At 46.9% G+C, this 23447-nt stretch overlaps 1 protein-coding gene across 2 annotated transcripts in view; it reads right to left on the bottom strand.

Annotated features, from left to right (window-relative positions):
- The window catches only part of LRRC20 (leucine rich repeat containing 20), a 77042-nt gene that overhangs the window by 28447 nt on the left and 25148 nt on the right, over window positions 1–23447 (bottom strand). For both annotated transcript variants that reach the window (XM_012723965.1, XM_004680808.2), the window contains one exon: window positions 11725–11874. In XM_012723965.1, coding sequence (XP_012579419.1) covers window positions 11725–11874 — 150 coding nt within the window. The remainder of the gene's footprint in view (window positions 1–11724; window positions 11875–23447) is intronic.

Here is a 23447-nt window from a genome sequence, read left to right as displayed (position 1 = left end):
ACTTGGTAAAAGGAACTGTTTCCATTCAGAAGGCCCATGGGATTTAATATTTGGATTATGGAATGTTATGTGGAAACAAAACTGAAAGCTGACTTCAAAGGCAGGCGTCGAAAGGGAAAATAAAAGGAGGTGTGGATGTATTTGGCACCTGAATTTCTGGAAAGTGTGACACTTGCGATATCAACCGTCTTCACTCACTCAGTCCACATATTACTTATATTATTTTTACCTGGCCAGGTTAAAATCCAGCACTTACCATGGGAAATCTCCCCCCAACAAGCTTGCACACTAATGGCAGGAGAAAATAATAAGTACGAAAAATAATGAGATGATTTCAGGTTACTAGGAAGGTATCTAAAGCCATCCAGAACAATGAGAAGGAAGGGGTTGTGCAAAAAGCCCAGGGAATAGCTATCAGAGGAAACAGCAAGGCCAAAAGCCTTGAGGTTAAAAAAATAGAATCCAGCACATCCACTGTGACTGGAAGGGGCACCAAAAAGGAAAAGTGGTAAAGATAAGGCTGGACCCAGGCTGTGCAGGGCTCTGGGGACCTTTACTCTGAGGTGGGAAGCCAAGGAAAGCACTTGAGAAGTGTGATTGACCTAGTAGGCTGTATGTTGATCTTATGAACTTGGAACATGCTAGATTATAAGTTGTAGGAGGGTTGTGTGTGTTTAAGACTCCTTGGGGTTTTCTATGTAGACAATCAAGTCACTTATAAGTAGGGACAGTTATATTTCTTAATTTCCAGTCTGTATACGTTTTATTTCTTGTTCTTGTCTTATTGTAGTGGTTAGCATTTCCAGGATGAGAAATTCCCCTGTATTTCCAGTCCTTAGGTAGAAAACATTTCATTGTTAAGTCTGATGTTACTGTGGGATTTTTGTAGATGATCTTGAAAACTTGAGGTCCTTTTCCTGGATTCCTACTTTGCTGGTTCTTTTTTTTTTTTTAAGTCATAAATAAGTGTTAGAGTTTGTCAAATGTTTTTGCTTTGTCGAGATATAACTGTGTGACCCTTCTTCTTTAGCCTTTTGTCAAAGTGGACTACACTGACTCATTTCAAATGTTGACTCAGTCTTGCACATCTGGAAAAACTGATACCACTTGGTTATGGCATATAGTTCTTTTCACACACTGCTGAATTTGATTACCAATATTATTCTGATAATTTTTGTGCCTTAGTTCATAAAAAATAAATAGCAAATAATGGGCTGTAATTTTCTTTCTTTCCTTTTTTAATTGTCTTTATCTGGATTTCAAATTTAAGTGCTGGCTTTGTAACATGGCTTGGAAAGTATGTCCTTATATTTTCTGGAAGAAGTCATATAAAACTGATGTTAATTTTTGCTTAAAATTCTGATAGAATTCTCTAGTGAAATCGTCTGGGCTTAATACAAATATCTTTTTGGGAATCTTTGGACTTATTAATTCAATTTCTTTAATGGTTATAGAACTATTCAGCTTGTCTATTTCATCCTGGTTGAATTTTGGTAGACTGTTGTTTGAAGGAACTGATCCATTTATCCAATAGTCAAGTGGATGTGTTCACAGTTGTTCATAACAGATCCTAGAGGTTTTGGATAGGAATCAAACCATGGAGATGTTTCTAAGTCCCTTGTAGAGGGAAGAAATTACCTGAGATTGACATCCCGAAATGTCAAAGTCCCAATCTTGCTTAACTTCCTGGACTTTCTGTCTCCCCAGCAACCATTTCAGATTTTCTCTGTTGCTTTCATGTCAGAGGAAGAACAAAAGTGTGACCAATAGCCCCACCTACCTGATCAGTCAGTGTGTCTATTCTCCAGCTGAACAGAGTCACAACCATGTCTGACCTTATTCTCATCACTGGGATCACAATACATCCCTTCTCATTGTTGGGGTCATAACAAAGCCCAGAGTCAGACCCTCCTCTTGCACAGAGGGCTGTGGTTCTCAGATTCCAGGAGACTGTATTAGCGAGCTCCAGATGCTTCTTTCTGCTCTCCTATGCCAGAGTTCAGACTTAAACAACCTGTCCTCCCAAGATGACCAGAGAACATGGAAGAAGACTCTATTCTGCTCCCAAGCTGTCTCCAGCTCATTACAGTCATGACATCCCTTTATATATTACCCCTACTGAATATGGTTTCTAGTGTCTATTAAATGAATCTCTCTTTCCCCAAGTGCCTCTTATTACTTCCGCATCATCTCTACCTTGGACAACTGCCAAGGCTGACTCACAAAACTAAGATTGACCTCAGTGGAGAGAGGAGGACTATTGATTGCATTGAGGGACAGACGAGGCGGGCTTGCAATAATTATGCAGCTGGGCTGGGAGAGAATCTGCCAGTTCCAAAAATACCTGCTCACTGCGGTCAATCAGCACCTCGGATGCAATCATTGTCCATGCCTGCAACTGTCCTGCACCTCTCCTTAGGATAGAGTCAGAGGAGGGCAATAAATATCTTTGAGATGGCCCATGCTCAGCACTAAGAAAGCTTCACCCAAAGACACACAAGGTTGATGTCCACAGGGAACAGAAGAGTGAGGTTCCCACCCACTGCTTGGGTGGACAGAAGGAAGAGGTGAGAAAGCTTTCCAACTCACTGTCGGACAGACTAAAATCAGGTGCTGAACATTCTGCCCCACGAAAAGAATAAGGCAGCTCTCATCGTATTGACAGGGACCAGTTTCTAAAGTAGATCAGGAATTTTACAAAGCAAGTTGCAAAACAGCTGCAAAGGAGCTCTGGATCTGGACCACAGTCTCTACCACGTTCTTTCTCACTGTTCTCCAGCAAGTTACTTATGCTCTGTCTGCCTCAGTTTCCTCATCTACAACAAAGGCGTGATCACTGCTGACTTCACAGATTGGTACATATTTAAATAAATCTGCACTTGTAAAATTACAACATGCCACCGCTTGCCTGCCCATGGTCCTGTTCACACCAAGTACATTAACATTCATATCGGCATAGGCTACCTCCCAAACTGGCAGGAGTGTTTGCCTCTGGGCAGGGGAACTGGATGCCTGGGGAAGAGGAGGGAGATTCATGTGCCAGGTGGTACCGAGTCCTGGGTGCACAGTGAGGCCAGCAAGGTCTGCTGACTTCCAGGGGTGGTCAGAATGCCAGATGGAGGGATATTCCATTTGTGAGGCAGGAATGCCTTTCCAGGCTGCCTCCAATTCTCCTCCAAGGGGAATGTATTTATTTTCCTGTCACTTTCTAAAAAAAGGGCTATAGTTTGGTTTATATGAATATATAAGTAAAGATAACAAGCAGCATATGACATGTATATACTTTCCAGAAGTCATGTTATTATGCCCATATCAGAATGAAAAAATGGAAGCTCCAAGTGTCTAGTATTTGTCCCAAGGTCATACAGCTTGGGAAAGCAAAGGTCAGGTTTTCTGACCCCCGTAGAAAATGATTTCCTCATAGTTCCTAGCACAGTGCATAGCAAATGGTACACTCATGAGCTGAGCATATAGGAACGTTAAAATTGTCATCCATCAGTGTTCAGCTAATAAACTAAGAAAGCTACCCTGCAGACTATTTCCCCAGACAGCCCAGCAGTTTCTCTCATCCCCATGCCTTTGCTGCAATGAGACTTTGCTGCAATTTCTATTAGTCTAGCTCCCCTGCTCTGGAATCTGGGCTGGCTGTGTGACTGCTTTGACCAACCAAAGGCAGTGAAGTGACTGACCTTCCAGGACCTCCAAGCACAGGCATTAAGCACCACTCTGCGCCATCACTCCTTCCTCTTGGACTCCAGCTGTGAATCCAAGCACATGGGAGGGTGTGTGGAGCAAGGCTAGCAGCGTGAGAGACCTCCCTCCTCAGAGAGTGACCTCTGTTTTCAAGGAGGAGCAGATGAACACCCCACAGCGACCAGACCCCTCCCAAGCTGAAGGAAATAGCATTGTTATTTAAAACAAGTCAGTCTTAGGGCAGCCTTTTATGCAATTATAGAGAAATAGAACAGCTCTCTGTTGCTGAGGAGCCCCGTGGAGCACACACTCTTGCCTTGATATTCTGAAGAGATGTTCTTCCCCTCCTGCCAGCATGATTAGCCCAGGCTGAGCTGGAGAAGAAAGCAGGTCTCAGGTTCTGCCCCACTGGGGACAATTCAAGTTCATTTGCACTCCTCAAGTCATACCACTACAAGGACGGAGCAACTTCTGAGAATGGCTTGAATGCAGCATGTTGAATAATTCTGAGCTCTACCAAGTCAGGCAGGTCAAACGCTGGAAGGGGCTGCGAGGAAAAGGTAGCTCCTTGAGCAAACCGGGAGGGTTTGCCAACGCCAAGTGAGATGGGGGTGGCAAGGAGGGCTGGAGAGTAAGCAAGGTGGAGACATCCAAGCAGGAAACCTCGATTCTCCTGGTGTGCATTAGTCCTGCCGCTGCTGTGAAAAAGTGCTACAAACTTAGTAGCTTAAAGCAAACAAATTTATCACCTTACACTTGTAGAGGTCAGAAGACCGAAATGGGTCTTCGAGAGGTGGCGATTCTAAAGTAAAGTCCACTCCTTGACCTTGCCAGCTCTCGAGCCTTCCCACATTCCTTAGCTTGTGGCCACAGCACTCCAACCTCAGGTCCTGTCTTCACAGCTCCTTCTCTGACTCTGGCCTTCCTGCCTCTTTAGAGAGACCCTGTGTTGGCATCTGCCCCATACTTAGTCCAGGACCTCTCTCCATGGCAAGGTCCACTAGTTAATCACACCTGCAGACTCTCTTGGCCCCTCGGTAACAAAGTCACAGGTTCTAAGAACTAAGACATGGACACTTGGCAGGTGGTGGGGGTGGAGGGCTAGGCACTATGCTGCTGGCATGAGGTCATGAGGTACAAAGTTATTAATTCACCCTCTTAAAGAACATTGCTGAATACCAGCTAAGTGCCAGACACTGTGTTATGCAGCATAGGGGGAGCGGCTGCTACCAGGGCTATTTCTGGATCAACTCATTCAATCCCCACAAGAATGCTAAGAGGTAGAGACTATTATCATTTTATTCTAGTCCCCTAATTCAAAGGCAAAACTGAGGCACAGAGCAATTAAACAAGCTGTCATGGCTACCAAGCTAATAAGTGGCAGAGCACCAGTCAGTTCCCAACCAGGAACAGATGTCACACCCAACGTAAGATGATTCAAAGAGGGTTATTTTTTTTTAATAATATAATAGTTTGTTTTTACATCATTTTGTACATTTTTTTTCACCTCAATTGTAATCTCCATGTGTTTCCTATCACCGAGTCACCTATGTGCCATCACCATAGTCCAGTGCACTTCCCTCCCCCCTTTGTTTTTGATCCCATTCCCCACTCCACCCCCACAAAATGTCTCTGGTCTATGGTTGTTCATTATTCTTATTATTTTCTCACCTGGTCCATTATACTGCTGCTATGAGCGAAGCCATCCAGTATTTTTCCTTTTCTTTCTGGCTTATCTCACTAAGCATGATCTTTTCCAGCTCCATCCATGTTGCTGCAAAAGGCATGTGTTTCTTTCTTTCTTTCTTTTTTTTTTTTTTGGTTGCTGAGTAATATTCCATTGTGTATATGTACCACATCTTTTTAATCCAGTCATCTACTTTGGGGCATTTGGGCTGTTTCCATTTTTTTCCAATTGTAAATAAAGCAGCAATAAACATGGGGGTGCAGGTATCTTTTTGAATCAGTGTTTTTGTGTCTTTTGGGTAGATACCTAGAAATGGGATTGCTGGGTCATAGGGAAGCTCCATGTTAAGCAGTTTGAGGAAACACCAAACAGTTTTCCATAGTGGTTGTACTAGTTTGTATTCCCACCAGCAGTGCAGGTAGTTCCTTTTTCTCCATATCTCACCAACATTTGTTGTTGCTAGTTGTTTGAGGATGTGCCATTCTCACTGGGGTGAGGTGGTATCTCATTGTGGTTTTAATTTGCATCTCCCTTATTACGAGTGATGTTGAACATTTTTTCATATGCCTTTGGCCATCTGCATTTCCTCTCAAAGAGGGTTAATTTTTTTTTAAAGATTTATTTTTGCATACAGAACTGGGTACAGGCCAGTGGCATGGGGGTGGTGAAAGGATTCACCAGAGACAGAGTAGAGAGCAGAGCAGGCAGATCGAGTGACATACACTGCAGAGGGGAGCAGCTGGCGAGACGGGAGAGGTCTGTTGTGCCATGTGGGTCAGCTCCCTGGCCAAGGATCGAACTCATGCCATAGTGGCTGTTGATAGCTTCACAGTGCTGTGCTTTAACACCTTGTGCCACCAGGGAGGGCCCCAAAGAGGGTTAACTTCAACAAACATTGACCAAGATGTGGGAGGCTGCATGGCAATCTCAAGGGGTGGTGCAATAACCATGCAGCAGGGAGCTATCACCACCCACAGGAGGTCTGGATGGCGAGGGCTATGTACAGGCTGCCTGGAGAGGAAACGTTTCCCTGCTGGGGAAAAATTTATGGATATGATAATCCTTTTTTCCCCCATCTCCGGCTGAGGTGCCCACTGGCCACACCCAACCACAGGCAGAAGGTGTGAGAGTTAGGACCAGCCTGGATCCAGAACTGGGCTTGAGCTTGGTGTCAGTGATTTGACCACCAACAGGCCCAGTCTCATGTCTCAGGTCCTGGTTCAGCCTGACCACAGGGTAACTTCTGTGCCTGATGATGTCTCAGTGTAACCAATGGCTTTAAAACACTCATGTCCAATGGCCTGGGTGCTTCTGGGCACTTGGGTGTCTGGCTGACACACTGCCCATGCTAGAGGGAAAGGATGTCCTGACCAAACTCTATAGATACAGGTTTTGTGGACTCCACCCCCATCCAAGACACAGGAACTACAAATTCCCTTATCGCCAAAGGGAGGGGCTGGGACCTGAAGGTGGAGTTAAGCAACCAGGTTTGATATAAAACTAGACCTGTAGGCTTTTGGGGTGTTGGCCTCTCGACTCGTGACTTGTCTCTTGGCTTTTTGCCGGCTCTCAGAGTGCTATTGGGGTTCCAGGTCAGTGGAACTCGTAGGATGCTTTACCCAACTTATCTCTCACTCTTTTTCCTTTGAGTTATTCAATTCCCTTTCCCTTGTAAATAAACCCATTATTAACCCTTTTGTGTGTGTCTGAAGCTGAATCTTATAAGTCCCTTTAAGCACATGGGTGAGGACCTTACAGTCAGACAATCTAATTCACATTGAAGTTGCCCTGTAACACCCACAAGCATGCACGCAGCTTGGCTTTTGCCCCACTCAGGTCAGCCAGGTAACCCCTAGGATCAGATGCCCTGAGGACTGATGGCCAAACTGATGCAGAAGGCTACAATCATATCCAGCCTTGATATCAGGCAGGAATCTAGATGGTCAGTTCCCAGGCTCCACTATTCCAGGGGCAAACAGTTGTTGTAGGGGTAGCTCTGCCTGGCTAAAGATTCTGATTAAAAGCAAAACCAAGCCATCAGGTGACCACCGCAAAGCTTCACCTGCTGCCCTGCTTTCCCAGCAGGGGTCTAGATCCCTCCTACTCCCTATCCACTAAGTACCAATCTCTAAACAAAAGTAAAACCAGAGGATCCAAGCCAAGTAAGAAGAGCAGAGGCAAAATGCACTGTGACCCCACCGTCCCCTACTGTTTTTGGGGTACTTGATTCAGAGGGCCCACTGTTCCCAACCACTGACATGCTTCCCAGAATACCAGGAAAAAAGTCCTCTGAGGCCTGGAACATATTGTCCACTGGCACAGCCCCGTCCTGGCCCCAAATTCTTCCCAAGACTACAGGGCCATGGACAAAGGCAGCTTTGAAGGCTGACCTGAGGAAGAGGAATCAGCCACTTCCTTCACCCTTTTCTGCCGGTTAAACACAGTTCCATCAAAGGAGCTCCCCTTTCCCTCCTCCTGAATTCACCCCCAGGCACCAAGCAGGTGGGTGCCCTCCAGAAGACTCCAGGCCCAGGGTGAGCGGAAATGAGGTACAGCCCCCAGCAGCTTCCCTAGGTGAAAGAAAAACCGCGTACTTCCTCCCTCTGTCCTGATGGCTGATGTAATGAGGAAAATTACACCGATTTCTCTGGCAGCAAACAAAGGAGTTACAGCTGCCTGAAACACCCCCTGCTCCCAGGGGAGGACAACAGGCTATCAGGTAGCAGCCAGGAGCCCTTTGCAGACTGCCCCAGGGGGCTTTTCTCCTGACGTCTCAGGAAGTGCTGGGCCCTGAGGACTCCCCTGCTTCCCCTGTGGCTCCTCTAGGATGCTTATCCTTCCCATCCTCCCAGTGCTGTGAGGATTAAATGAGATGACGCATGGGGACCGCTGGGAGGCCCACGCACAATGACACCCTGTGTGAGTTTGCGTAGCTGTGTCATCTCTTCACGCCTACCACCTGATGCAGGTCAGAGGGTCCTGAGGAACCCCAATTTGAGCTGAAAGACAATACAAAGCTAGAACTCTGGCCCCCAACCTGCCCAGGAAACCAACCATTCTCTATAGCTACCAGCTACCCGGAAGCTGGGGAACACAGGCACCATCTCTAACCAGGGTCAGGCAGACTAACAAAACCCTGCAACAATCAGCCCCAAAGAGGCAGTGCCTGATTATGAGTGTCCAGTGTCCCCAATGTGCCCACTTCCAAACCAAGGGCCACCAGAGAAAGCCAAACACAGAGCCTAGTCAGTCACATCAGCTGCCTCTCTGCCAGCTGAGGCTGGTGTGCTGACCAGCCACCCTGAGCCCTTCCCTTTTTACACAACAAAGCTCTCCCACACCTCTGGCCTCCTCTGAGTCTGCAAATACAGGTGACAGTGGCTGCTACCCCTCCCCCAACAAACTGTAATCAGCCTCTACCTGCTGGCATGTGAGTGGCCCTCATTTATGTCCGTAGAGACTCACACTCCTGGCTGCAGGCTCAATAAAAAGAGCAGAGTGATTTGAGGAGGCTGTGGGGACACGGAGATGTGGGGACACTCTCCATAAGGCCGGCCTGCCTTCTGGACAATGCCATTTGTGCCACTGGTTTTCTCAGGCTTTGCTTATTCCTTCCATAAAATGAGAGAAGGACATCAAGGGGACGGGATCCTTTGAAGATGACCTAGCTGTGAGGGGACCAAGAACAGAAGACAGTCCCAGGGTACCCGTATGTGACAACTTGGCAGGCGAGGTGTCAGCAGATGGCTCTCTCCCCCAGCACGGAGGGGGCCCACCTCTTCTGTCAGTCACACAGCCTGGACACCGGAAGGCTAAGCAGAGTCCAGCAAAGCCTGCTCAAGCCTCTTCGCACACAAAAGGAGGGCGTTTTCCTATTTGAAAGAGAAATCACAACTAACGCTGGGCTGGGCCACCTCTCAGCTCCAGCCCCTCCCGCCCCTGGTCACCAGCCTTCAATCTGCTGCCACTTCTGTGAAATTCAATTCCTGGACATACCATGACCTTCTCTTTCTAATCAGAGGCAGCAAGTGGGGAGCAGGCCCTACAAGCAGCACAGGAGGGAGTTCAACTGCACCTCTTAACAGACTTTTGACGAGAAGGGTCTTAAGAGAAATATATTTCCGAGGCTGAGGCACAAAACCAAGGGCTTCCAAGCTGCCCTTCTCTGAACTGGTCACCCTGGCAAGGGCCTAAATATTCATCTCACAGGGTGCTATCGAATGGCCATGCCCTTGAAAATCTTTGCTCCCAAACCACAGCTTCCTTGCTGTGCTACTCTCAGGGGAAGTCAGTTCTCTCTGACAGTCCCAGCACTTTGTCCTTGCCAGTATCGCCACACTCAGTGCCGGTGACAACTCTATTTTGAGACCATGGGCTCCATCAAGGAGAGACCTAGCCCACTGCCTTTGTTTCTCAGCCTCCAGACACAGGTCTGGAACAGGCAGCGCTCACGTGAAGGATGAAAGAAAGAAAGCGCAAACAAACTCTCCGATCTGAAAGGAAGCCTCCTGCCTGGTTGTGCACGATGCCAGCCCAGTCTGACTCTGCTCTCCATTCTTTATCTATCCTCCTCTGGAAAACAGCCAATTTCAATTGACTAGATACAGCTTTGAGTGACCCTTGAGTGAACTCCAAGTGGGCTGGAGAGGCAGCGCTGGCTTCTGTGGGGGACCATCTGGGTGGACGGCTCTGACACCCCAGACGAAACCCTGTCTCCTTCATGGTTCCTTCACCATCCATGAAATGAGATGGCAGAGACAGCGCTAATACTTTCTGGGAGATACTCCCAACTAGTGGCATTTGGACTAAATTATGTTTGCAATTGTAGGTAACAATTTCTTCATATTGATAAGATTCACATAAAAATCTTTATTTCTAGCTTCTATTGAATAAAACAATAGAACAATCCCATAACACACCTGACTGAAACCAAGCAGGTCATGTACTAGTTTGCCACAGTCCCCATCACCCCCTCTCATCATAAAACCCAATCACTTGATACTTACAGGCTAGTCTAGGCATTTGATGCCCCCTGAACTCTGGTCCCAGCTCCGACTGCTGAGACTTATAAGCAGTCTAAGTTTAACAGACACCTAGGCCCAGTCCCAACCCAGTCATTGTGATTCAACTGGCCTTGGGGTAGAGACAAGGCAAGAGTGTTAATAGTAAAGTGCCTTTGATGGGTCTCAGTTCAGTCAGGATCAAGAAATGATGGTCCAAGGGACCGCTGGCTTTGAGAGCCAATCTGACCTTGCAAAGAAGCAGCCATAAGAAAAGGAAGTATGGGAAAAGTAGAGCAGGTTGAAAGTGCCCACAGGTGCCTGTGGGAACAAATCTTACCCTCGCTCCTCCTCCACCCGACACAAACCACCCTCCACTCGTCCACTCGTAAGTACTTTTGCATTTCAGGCGCCAATGCAATACCTACAAAGACCCATCCCTCCTCCTCGGCTTCCGTGTGCATCCAGCCTATGCCTCTGAGCCACCACCTTCATGCTTCTTGTCCCTGTCCCTGTTTGCCAAGTCACGCCTCCCTCTCCCCTCTGAGCTTTGTGCAAATCCCTCCCAAAAACCTACCACCAGCTCTGAGATAGTCTTGCTCAGGCCTCCCTGGTTCTATCAGCAGTCTCTGGTTCATACTCTCTAAAAGGCTCTCAGGCACTTTCATACCTTTAGTGAGTAGAGACTTTCAGAAGGTAAGAATCATCTCTCTGGTACCCACTCTGCCCTCCTCAATTCTCCAGCATTTTGGATACACATCAAGCACCCAGGCTCCACCTTGTGGGTCGCTGAGGGGCAGTGGACACTCACAGAAGGCCAGAGGGCCTGCTCTCCGGAGAGAGGAGTATCCAGGTCTTCCCTCCCAAGGAGCAATTTTGAGAGACTCTACACCACCTACCTGCTATCCTCCCACACTTCTCCATGCCACGCTTCCCCATCCTCTTGCTCTGTGTCTGGCAGAGAAAACACCAGCATCCTACATCTGTCACTCCTGACCAGAGACAGTTACACAGAGAACAATACTAGGCTGGGGAGTCACAAGCGTGGCTGGTTGATTCTACCAAGGAATAACTAGTCCTTGGCTTGGACCTCACACAAGATTCTTGTGTTCAGAACAAGAGGCCACACCAGGCCCCCACCCTTGACTCATGAGTCAATCAGACTCCCAGTCAGCTAGAGGCAGGGGTGGTCTTTAAAGATTTCCTGGTGGCAGGGAGGACACAGGTCCGCCCTCATAGCCTCCTCTGGGAACGACTTCAGGTCTAGCTAACAAGGGATGAATATCCGTCATGACATGCCCTGTCAGGGCTGCAGCCTGAGCTGACCAGCTGACCACGGCCTACCTTGGAGCTGACAGAATGTGGTCATGAACTTGCTGGTGAGGGACTTGAGCTCATTGTTGGCCAGCGTGATGAAGTGGATCTGGTCGGTGACATTGCGCAGGACCTTGTAGATGCCAATGGGGAAGGAAACCAACTTGCATTCAGCCAGATCTGCAGCCAAAGAGAAAAGACCAGAGTTAGCGGCCACTGCTGCCCAAGAACTTGCCTCAAACCACACAGACCTGGGCCTGGACTCCCCCTTCCCACGATGCAGGCTCCAGACACTGCCTTCCCCCTCCCAAGAGCCTCCCTCATCATCATTAAGCACACGTGTTCCCAACTCACACCTTGTGTCTTATGGTTGCTTCTAGCACCTTCTTTGTTCCTTAGCCTATCAGCCGGATGCCAAAGGCAGAGCTCAATGGCAACCCGTACTCACAGCCATGTGCTTGAGGCCCTGTGGAGTCCAAGTGTCCCCCTGGAGTCACCAAAGACCCCGCAGAGAAGCTGCAGGGTTGTGAGGACTTTATAACAGCCCATGTCTCTGAGAACAGGCAAGTCACACAGACTTTGTGGTCGGCCTTCTTCCCAGTCCCCTCACTCTAAGGCAAGCAGGTGTGAGGGGCAGCAGTGAAGCCACAGCTCCTCAGATGGTTAAACACAGTTACCATGTGGGCCCACAAGCCCTCCCCACCCCCTGGCACATACCCAGGAGAAACGAGTGCTTGCCCCATTACAGTCGCACTGGTGAATGCTGTGGTATTTTCCACAATAGCCAGAACAGTGGAAACAACGTAAATGTCCAAGCACAGAAGAACAGATAAGCAAATATAGCATCTCCTTTAAAAGGAATAGTATTGGGCAATAAAAAAAAAAAAAAAAGAAGAAGCAAAGTGCTGATACAACTTGAATGGACCTGAAACCTTATGCTGAGTGAGGAAGTCACATGGTCCACAAATGCGATTATATGCAATGTCCAGAGTGACCTAAACCTATGGAGACAGAAGGTAGGATTGTGCTCACCTGGGCTGGGCCTCGAGGGCTGCAAGATGACAGCTCCAGGGTGGAGCTTTCTTTGTGAGGGTACAAGTGTTCTAAAATTTGATGGTGGGGATGTTTAATTGCACACCTCTGAATATACTGAAATCATTGAACTGTAAGTGAATAAAATAGAGAGCATGTGAATTATATCTCAATAAAGATTTGTTATACATGGCAGCAGAGAGACACTGAAAACCTGGGGGCTCAGAAATTCGACTGAGCAGCTCATCTAAGCCCTGAAGTGCCCTGAGCCTCAGTTGCTTTATCTGTGAAATGGGGGTGTCGTCGTTAACTTACCAGAGTTGTCTGCAAAATGAAATGCAAGTAAAAGCTCTAAATGCAATAACAAAGCCCCTGGCAGTTGGTAACGGGTAGGGTACACATGTTCCCTTCTGAGTGTCCCCATTACTGCTCATTCCCCAACCGTGGAACCTCAGGAACACTGACCAACTCAGACGGCCCTGACCCATCTCTCAGCCAACTCTTGTCCATTTCCCGATGAGGCTGAGGAAGGCTCTAAACAACTGAAGATTGTTCCAAAATAAAAACACAAAATTCAATAGGATTCCTTCTTGAATGCCAACAAGAACATCGTGTTTAACCTCTCCTTCTGAATAGCAACAATAACACAAAATCCGAAGGACTAATCATGACTGAAGGCCTGCTCCTTCATTTGCTTTCTAGACGTATTTGTCAGTTCGGATGACAGCTCCTCTAAGAAGCCTTCTCTGACTGCCCTGAGCAACTAGTGGCTACAGCCTCTGACTCCCACATAGTGTGGACAATCCCTCTTTGTTCTGCATTATATTAATTCCCTTTTGTGTCTTGCTTTTTTATGCGACCACCTCACACAGGCCCCAGCTGTCTTGCTAGCAAGCTCATAGCAGGGCAGGGGACTGGTGACCTCACTTAGCTGACTTGAGGAATGAAAGGAAACAGGTGGGATGAAGGGAAAGTCCACATGTTTAAAGGTCCACAGGAGATTTAAGGCATCCTGCTGAGAGCTATATACCGGAGACATTTTATGGAGGTGGAGTGGGGGATGGGATCAAAAACATTGGGAGGAGGGAAATGCACTGGACTATGGTGATGGCACACGGGTGATTTGGTGATGGGAAGCCCATGGGCATTACAACTGAGATGGAAAAATGCACAAAATGATGTAAAAATAAACTATTATATTATTCAAAAAAAAAGAGAACCAACTGCCTCATCTGGTCCAGGCTGCACAGAGAACCTCAGCCCTGCTGCTGTCCAACATCAGGCACCAGCTCTCCTATCCATCGGCAGGGTTGGCAGAGCGAGTGCCAAGTCCTGCCAGAGATTGAGGCTGGGCTTTCAGAAGAGACAGATCAGGGGCTGGAACTGGACCAGCTCTGTGGCGCAAAGACAGGGGCAAGCTGGGGATTCTAGAAAGAGCTAGTGTTTCTACAAAAGGCTCTCCAGTGCTTTATGCCAGATGCACAAGGGGCAAGAATGGAGTCTTTGTTGTGGTTGTTATAAATCATAACAACATTTTTGGGTAAAGGCAAAGACCTCAAACAGTCTAGGAACAACATCAAGGGAAACATCAGAAGGCTTTCCCTTTCAAACGAAGAGCAAAATTAGGGGGCTCCCCATCACCAATATCCCTGCAGACAGACTGGGAAGTTCTGGCCCATGAAACAGCAGAAACATGGGGAACACTGAGAAATGACTGTTATGTGCATGTGAAATGGTTGCAAAACCGTAAAACCCTAAAGTAGATATCTGACAAACGACACAAATTAAAAGGATCTCAGCCAAGTGGCCAATAAAATGAATGTGCAAAATTCAAAAGATATTCCTAGATGCCACCAATAAAATACAGTTTTTAAGGGTCCTATTCCAAATGGCAACAATAGAAAACAAAGAGAATCACAATGGAAAAAGCATTTGACCAATATTAAGAAAAGGAGCAGAGTTCACAAAGATTTTTTTTTTAAATTGTATGCTCTTTAAGTTGTTCATGGAAAATAAGTCAAAATACTGAAATGATAATTTTTTTAAGATTTATTTACACTTACAGAACTGGGGTAAAGGCAGAGGTATGGGGGCTGAGAGGGTTCACCAGAGACAGAGTGGGGAACAGAAAAGGCAGATCGACTGAAATACACTGCTGAGGGGAGCAGTGGGCATGAAAGGAGGAGACTGCTGTGCCATGTGGGTCAGCTCCCTTGCTGGGGATTTGAACTCCTGCTGCAGTGGCTTCTGAGAGCTTCATAGTATGGTGCTTTAACCCATTGCACCACCAGGGAAAGCCCTGATACTGATTTTTTAAAAGACATTAATTTAGCCTTTTCCTCATCTATCTCTCTAATGTTATTCACCAGCCTAGAAGTGCCCAGAAGGGCACTGGGAGATTTCCTTTACATTCCCACATCTAAAGTAGGGATTTTACCTCTAGGAGAAACCAATACTGCAACTGAAAACATTGTTTGAGCTGTGCTGTGAACTGCAGACAAGGTAAATTGCATCTCTTTGCGAACAGAGCAAGAACATTCGCTTGCACACTCTCTCTGACATCCCTACATGTGAACTTTTAAGATGCCTCTTATTACGGCTCTTCACCAGTGCTCTCAGGAACTGGACACAACTGTTTAATGGAACTAAACTATCTCAAGACTAAGAAACAGTGCCTACATCCTGGACTAGTCACCCTGCATTTTAGGGGTGTGCAGGTTCAGGTTCAGTCACTACCTGACAAGTCATTACCGCCAGGTCACTGGCTGGGTTCATGGAACTGTGGAAACCAAACATAATAGCAAAAATTATTAAGCATCTATATTTTCATTAATTTACACGAGTTAATGTAATTCCTACCCAAATCCTAAATAAGTTTTCTTTTTGAACTTGATGAAAATGTTTTCAGCTTCACCAAGGGCAAGAAGCAAGCAAGACGCTCTAAAGCAAGAGGTAGGCAATGACCTACATTGCAAAGCTACAGTAAGTAAAACAAAGGGTAACTGGGAAAACAGATCACAGAAAAAAAACAGATAGTGCAGGAAGGATAGTCCGTGATAAATTCATAATTGAGTGAATGATAAAGGAAATCTCACCAATAGGGAAGAGGAGTAATAAATAACCAGTCTCAGAATAACCAATTCACAATCTTGTTGGAAAAAGACTCTCAATCTAGAAATCAAAGTAAACTAGACTGAATTACACTTAAAAAAAAAAAGTTATTTACTTATGCATACAGAACTGGGGTACCGGCCAGACGTACAGGGGCAGTGAGATGATTCACCAGAGACAGAGTGGGGAGAACAGGCAGATTGATAAAGTACATTGCTGAGGGGAGCAGCGGTCAGTCAAGAGAGGTCTGCCGCTCCATGTGGGTCAGCTCCCTGGCCGGGGATCGAATTCTCAGTGAAGTGGCTGCAGCACTGTGCCTTAACCCGTTGCCACCAGGGAGGGCCCAGAATTACACTTTAAATACTTGGAAATCAAACCAAAAATATCACAAGTAAACAGAATTTAACATGGATACAATCTCTTAAGTGAGGATAGCTTTCTTAATCTATGAGCCATCAACAACAGATCAGATCAACAAACCTAGCTGTAAAAAATATAAAAGACCTGGATACTTAAAATTCAAAGAAACAGGGCCCTCCCTTGTGGTGCAATGGGTTAAAGCACAGTTCTATGAAGCTATCTGCCACTGCATGAGTTCAATCCCTAGCCAGGGAGGTGACCCACACGGCCTGGCAGACCTCTCCTGACCCACCTGCTGCTCCACCTAGTATTGTATTTCAGTAGATCTGCCTGTTCTGCTCTGGCCAGTACCCTAGTTCTTGTATGCATAAATAGATCTTTAAAAAGAAAAAAAGAAAGAAACAGGTAAACAATAGATTGTGGAAAAGGATCCACAAAAAATAGGATACACAAAGAGTTCTCATTATAACTTAAAATATGTTAAATATTTTAAGTTATAATTCAGTACAAAAGTTAAGACCATAAAAAAATTAGATGGGAAAAGAACAGAAGCTATTCACAAGGAAGAAAATATAGTGAGTATATAAATAAATGACTCCTAATATATAATGCCAAAGTTTACAAATATCCTATCTAACAAGTAACAGGATCATTACATTTTTTTTTTCTTTTTTGCTAGTATGATTGGGGGAATGGGATTCCTTGCTTTAATCTGCAATTTTCTCAATAATAATGCTGATTGTCTTTCATGGTTAATTAAGCTTTTCTATTCCTTTTGTGGAAAATCCTATTTGTGACTCTTGCTTTTTTCCTATCTGGAGTTCTGGCAATTCTCCTCTCTCCCGCAAATGTTAGTGGTATCAATCTATGTCTATTCATTGTCTTCTTGTTTAATAGTTTAGATTATAGCATTCACTTTTTTTTAAAAAAAAGATTTATTTATTTATTCATACAGAACTGGGGTACAGGCCAGAGATGTGGAGGGTGAGAGGATTCACCAGAGACAGACCTGGGAGCAGAACAGGCAGATCAACGAAGTACACCACTGAGGGGAGTAGTGGGCAGGTCAGGAGAGGTCTGCCACGCCATGTGCTCACCTCCCAGGCAGGCAGGGATCAAACTCATGCAGAAGTGGCTTTAGCTTCTTAGTGCTATGCTTTAACCTGCTGCACCACCAGAGAGGGCCGCAATCACTTTTTTTAAAGATGTATTTATTTATGCATACAAGAACTGGGGTAGAGGCCAAAGATACAGGGGCAGTGAGAGGACTCACCAGAGACAGAGTGGGGAGCAGAGCAGGCAGATCTACTGAAATACACTGCTGAGGGGAGCAGAGTGTGAGACAGGCGAGATCTGCCGTACCATGTGGGTCACCTCCTGCCCGGGGATAGAACTGGCGCTGAAGTGCCTGCGGCGAGCTTCACAAGTGCTGCACTTTAACCTGCTGCACCACCAGAGGGAAGGCCCAGCATTCACTTTTTTTAAAAGCAGAATGTTAAAAATGTGTGCACATCCTTGGGAAGCTCCTTTCTCTTATGTCCCTGTTTCCAGACAAAGCCCAAAGAACACAGCCTTGAGATACTAATATATAGTTCAGAACATCTAAGCAGCTTATGTGACTGAGTGCAGTGAAGGCCCCTATGCAAACTTTCAAGACTGAATTGGTGGGTACTGACATGTACGTGCCTTGGGGTCAGCAAAGACAACCTCCAAAGAAAGTTCCCTTGCTTATGAAGACGACCACCCATTGGTCTGGAGCCTCCCCTCTTTCTTTGGTCTCTCTTTGCCCTCTTTGGGCAGCAGTCAGTTTATCAACCAACACTAACTAGGGGAGGGAGGACCCCACTCAAAGAAGAGAAGACAAGACTAGACACAGGCAACCATAGGAGCGATAGGTCATCAAGAAGAGAGTTGAGTTCTCTTTAGATCCTCAGAACTGGTGGCATAGACACTAATTAGTCCCAAAGCAAAGGGTTCCTCAGAAGGAAGTGAGGACCACATCACATCGCTGGGTGTGAGCAAACAGGGTCATCGAAAAGGGGATTGCTGAACCAGGTTAACCCACAATCCTAAAGGTCTTGTTCAACTCAATAAATCAAACATAGGTAGCATCAAGGAGTTTTTACTATGTGCCAGGTCCAGTACTAGGCAATTTTAATATTTTAACTCATTACATTCCCTAGGAGTTAACCTCCCAGGAGGAAATGAGGCTCGTATTGATGGTGAGATGTCAAGGTCATTTTGATAAGATGATGGAAATCAAAGAATCCAAATGCAAAGGTTCTAGGAGGGTAACTAACCATCTTGTCCCAGTTTGTCCAGAACATTCCCAGTGTTAGCACTGGGGGAATCCTTCCTCAGCCCCAGAAAACTCAGGAAAGTTGGTTGGTTACCTTGACAGACTGGATGCTGATGGCTGAGAGATGACTGTGGAGGGAAGGCCAACCCATGTGGCCCATGGCATGAGCAAAGCCCAGAGGGCGTTCATTCCTCCAGGACGCCACCTCTGAGCCCTGCCTTCTGCTTCCCAAAGCCGTGCCCTGGTGCTGGAATCATTTCATGCATTTCATGCCACTTGGTGGCATGTGCGTGCCCCCAGGCCCCAACAGGGGATCAGGGGTTCTAGTAACAGGGGGAGACTCCAAGCCCCCCCATCAGCATCTGCATGGCATATGGACTCAATCTCATCCTCCCCCAGCCACTAATACCTCACCCAAAGTGTAGATGAGAAATGCTTCCTGGGGACAAGTCATTAAGTCATCAATGTAGGGTTTTTTTAATATATATTTTTTTTACATCATTCTTCGTTTTGTACATTTTTTCATCTCGGTTGTAATCCTCATGGTCTTCCCACCACCATTTCACCCATGTGCCATCACCATAGTCCTGTGCTCTTTTCTGCCCTAATTTTGATCCTATTCCCCTCTCCATCCCCGCAGAATGTCTCTGGTTCATAGTTGTTCATTGATTATCATTTTTACTTTATTAGCAATCAAAAAAGATAAACCCATGCCTTTTGCAGCAAGATGGGTGGAGCTGGAAGGGATCATGCTTAGTGAAATAAACCAGAAAGAAAAGGAAAAATACCGGGTGGTTTCACTCATAGCAGGAATATAACAGAAAAGGTGAGAAAATAATGATAATGATGAATAGCTATATACCAGCAACATTTTGTGGGGGTGGAGTGAGGAATGGGATCAAAAACAGCGGGGGGAGGGAAATGCACTGGACTATGGTGATGGCACACGGGTGATTTGGTGATGGGAAACTAACTGAGGGGATTGCAACTGAGATGGAAAAATGCACAAAATGATGTAAAAATAAGCTATTATAAAAATAAAAAAAGAAATAAACCAGAAAGAAAAAGAAAAATACCGATGGTTTTACTCATAGCAGGAGTGTAAGGGGTTGGGGAAAAAAAGAGAGAGAGAGAAAAGGAAAAAAGCGTTATGATCTTAACTCTCAATCGTCACAGCAGCTCCAGGAGATGGGAACAAATGACCTCCATCCCTGTTTTTAGAGGAAGAAGCCAGCTTAGAGCCCTGTGTTGGGTGGTAAGCAGGATCTGGAGAATGGCCCTCACTGTAGTGGGTGTGCGCTCCCTACGGCACGTCGCCACTCCAGACTGGGCCACTGCTCTGAAGTGAAGTGAGAGATGACAGGTTCTTCCACGATGTACAATGAATTCCTGTGGACACTGGTGTTTGCAGTTACCATGGAGCTGTATTCAGGAGATCTGGGGCTGTAAGAGCCCCAAATTGGTGGAAGACCTATCTGGTACCCGGAGCGCAGGTGTGTTACTATTGACTGTGGGTCGTGGGGGCAGGAACCTCAGCTCTCACACCCTCAGTGTCCTTCTCAGTCATCCACAGGGTCCATCATCCCCAGGCCGCTCTCAGCAGCCACTGTGGACTCCGGCTGGTGGTCATTGGGCTTGGTCACACCCTGAAATCAACTGGGAACTTTAAAGACCCATGACGCCCGAGTCTCACTCCCAGGAGTTCTGACTGGGTGTGAGCTGGGCCTCAGGACTGGGCTGGGGAAGGCATGTCTCTCAAGGCTCCTCAGGTCATTCTCACATGCAGCCAGGGTGCAGAACCTGCACTACACTGTCACCTCTCCAACTACAACAAGCAAACAGGTCCCAGGGTATGCTGTGAAGGTAAAGATTCTGTTGCTACAAGCCTGGGGTAGACCCGAAAATCCTGCATTTCTACCAGGTAGACCCAAGGGCCACTCTCAGCTGGCCAGGGCTAGTCCACCACACCGAGTAGAGCATCACCCCAGAAATTGTTAGAAATACACATTCTTAAAACCTATAGAATCAGAAGCTCTGGAGTTGGGGCCCAGCCATCTGGGGTTGGGGCCAAGCCCGATGCCCACTTGAGTTTCAGAATCATAGGCACAGAGCTAGGCCTCCTGCCAGCTGTGGTTACTTGACCCTGATGGATGATCATGGTGCCAGTATTGACAATAACTCCTGTTTGCTGAGAGCTGGCTGGTCTGGCCGTAGGCAGAGGCTTCAGGTTTATCGCAGATGGAAAGCTATTTGCCTTGTCTACATCTCAGGGAAGACCCACTGCTTCTTTTTTCTCTCTTGTCCTTTTGTCTCTGGTACTGAAAGAGGCACACTGGCCTCCCCTGCAGAAGTAGCCCCGGGCTGAATTCAGGAGATCCAGGCTCTCACCCTAGTTCTCCACTATCGGCAAGTCATGGGGTTTCAGAGAAACAACGTTGTCTCCTTTTTTAAAATGAGAGCTTGCACTGTGGGTTGGGGAAGGGTGAGGATCTCAACCAGGTCCAACATCCTGTGATTCCAGGATTCTACTAAACAAAGGCTCTTTGGCCAGTGGTCCTGCCAAAGGGGAAAACTGCAAGGTGCACTCAAGTGTTTCTGAATCACCTAGAAGGTACTAGCACATGCTCAGTAAGCGGGGATCTGAAGCTTGGTGAAGCCGGCTCCCGGGTTCTCATGGTGGTGAGGGCAGAGCTAAGATCTGGACCCAGGATACTCCAACTCCAAAGCCCAGAGTCTTTCCACAACCTGCACTTGTTGACTCTTCTTGCCGCAGACAGAGGGTGGTCCTAAAGAGAAAAATAAGCTAATAACTTAGCTTTCTAGGGCACTTCTTATGTGCTGCCTTTTCTAAGCACTGGGCACACCTGAAACTAATTTAGGTCAGTCCTATTATGTTCACCCCCATTTTATCACTGTGGAAACAGGCCTGGTGGGTAAAAAGAGGAGAGATGCATTCAAACCAGGCAGTCTGGCTCCCCTACCTTGAGAGAGCTCAGTTTAACTGGGTAAGAATAAAAAGATAAGACAAGGGAGTTTGAGCAGCTGTCAGAAGAAAGAACCGGGCCAGGCCAGGCACTCCCCAAGGAGGCAGAGGCTAAGAAAAAAGATTGCTTCAAGACATGAAAGTGAAAACTAAAAGCTAAGTCTGCTGGAAAGAACCAATACCCCATGCAGAAGACCAAACTCCCAGCACCTTCATGGAGAGCTGGTGCAAGAGCAAAATGGTAAACAGCTGTGCCGTGGTGACTGGGCTCCCACTAAATCTCTATAGCTGGGAATGGGCGGAGCAGGCAGCATGCAAACACCCCATCCAGCACCACTGAGGAGTGGTGCGGACACCGGACTGGGCACCATCAGTCCAGTCTTCACAGCTATCTATGCACAGCGTTCCCAGAGCTGGCCAGCTCCAGAAGGGTTAGGCGCCCTGGCCCTGATACCTCTTGACAAACCCCTTGCCCAGAAACAAGAATTGTGTCAGTGTTTAGCTCCAGACTGCTAGAGTGGCCTTACCTACCTTGGGCCACCTGGAGAAAAAGGATATAGGAGAAGGTGCTCGAGAGTCCCAAGAAGCTGGAAAATTTTACCACAAAAGCACTCTGAGACCCTCCCTGGTGGCACAATGGGTTAAAGCACAGCTAGGAAACTAGCTGCAGCCACTGCAGCATGTTAGATCCCCTGCTAGGGAGGTGACCCACATGGCAAGGCAGACCTCTCCTGTCTCGCCCGCTGCTCCCCTCAGCAGTGTACTTCGTCCATCTGCCTGTTCTGCTCCCCACTCTGTCTCTGGTGAAACCTCTCACTGCCCCTGCACCTCTGGCCTGTACCCCAGTTCTGTATGCATAAAAAAAATCTTCAAAAAAAAAAGAACTGGTTTATTCTTTTTTTTTTTTAAGATTTATTTATTTATGCATACAGAACTGATTACAGGCCAGAGATGCGGAGGGTAAGAGGATTCACCAGAGACCGAGGGGAGCAGAACAGGCAGATTGACAAGTACACTGCTGAGGGGAGCAGCAGGCAGGTCAGGAGAGGTCTGCCACACCATGTGGTCACCTCCGGGGCAGGCGGGGATCGAATTCATGCAGAAGTGGCTTAAGCTTCTTAGTGCTGTGCTTTAACCCGCTGTGCCACCAGGGAGGGCCGAACTGGTTTATTCTTAAAAAAAGAAAAAAAGCACTTTGAAGGGCCAGTAAATGACATTCAGGGAAGGGCAAAGAAGAACTCCAGCCAAGGGTGGGGGACGAGTAGAAATGCCTGGCACCTCCTGGGGATCCCAAAAAGATGACGCTAATTGAAAAACCAGTCATGAAAGGTCACTTGTCATTTGATTCATTTAGGTGTGAGGCTGAGAATAAGCAAACTCACAGAAGCAGAGGGCGGGTGCAGGGCGCTGGGAGAGATGCAAGAAGGGAGCTCTCCTTCATGGTACCGGGCTTCTTGGGGTGAAAACAAGTCCTAACACTGACAGAGGCGATGGCCACATGATGTGAACATATGAACAAGTCACAGGATGTGACACTGTGAAGTGGTGAATTTTATGGTATGTGAATTACTCCTCTACTAAGAGGACAAGATGATCCGACTAGCAGCCGTTCTAAACACGAAATGATGTCTGTGAGGAGCTCGGCAGCCAGTGTGAGTTCCATAAACAGCAGATGCTGCTGTGAGGCTCGGGAGATGTTTCCACTTGACAATTCATTACAAGGCAGGACTTCAGCTCTGTTCCCTGAAGGAAGGGGAGGCTCCCGGCAGCACTTACTCACACAACAAGACCACTGTGGATATTATTGTGAGGTATGGGGCTTGCCAAAACAACCCTGCTTCCTCCTGGCAAGCCAGTCCCACCTTGAACACACCCACAAAGACACACACACAAAGACACACACTGATCTCTGTTGGATTCAAATGCAAAGTAAACTCACACAGAATACAACTAAATGATAGTCATCAA

Source organism: Condylura cristata, unplaced genomic scaffold (assembly GCF_000260355.1).
Source record: "Condylura cristata isolate star-nosed mole 26May11 unplaced genomic scaffold, ConCri1.0 scaffold00011, whole genome shotgun sequence".
Lineage (NCBI taxonomy): Eukaryota > Metazoa > Chordata > Mammalia > Eulipotyphla > Talpidae > Condylura > Condylura cristata.
The sequence above is the reverse complement of the archived record's forward strand: the minus strand, read 5'-3'. Positions and strand labels throughout refer to the sequence as shown.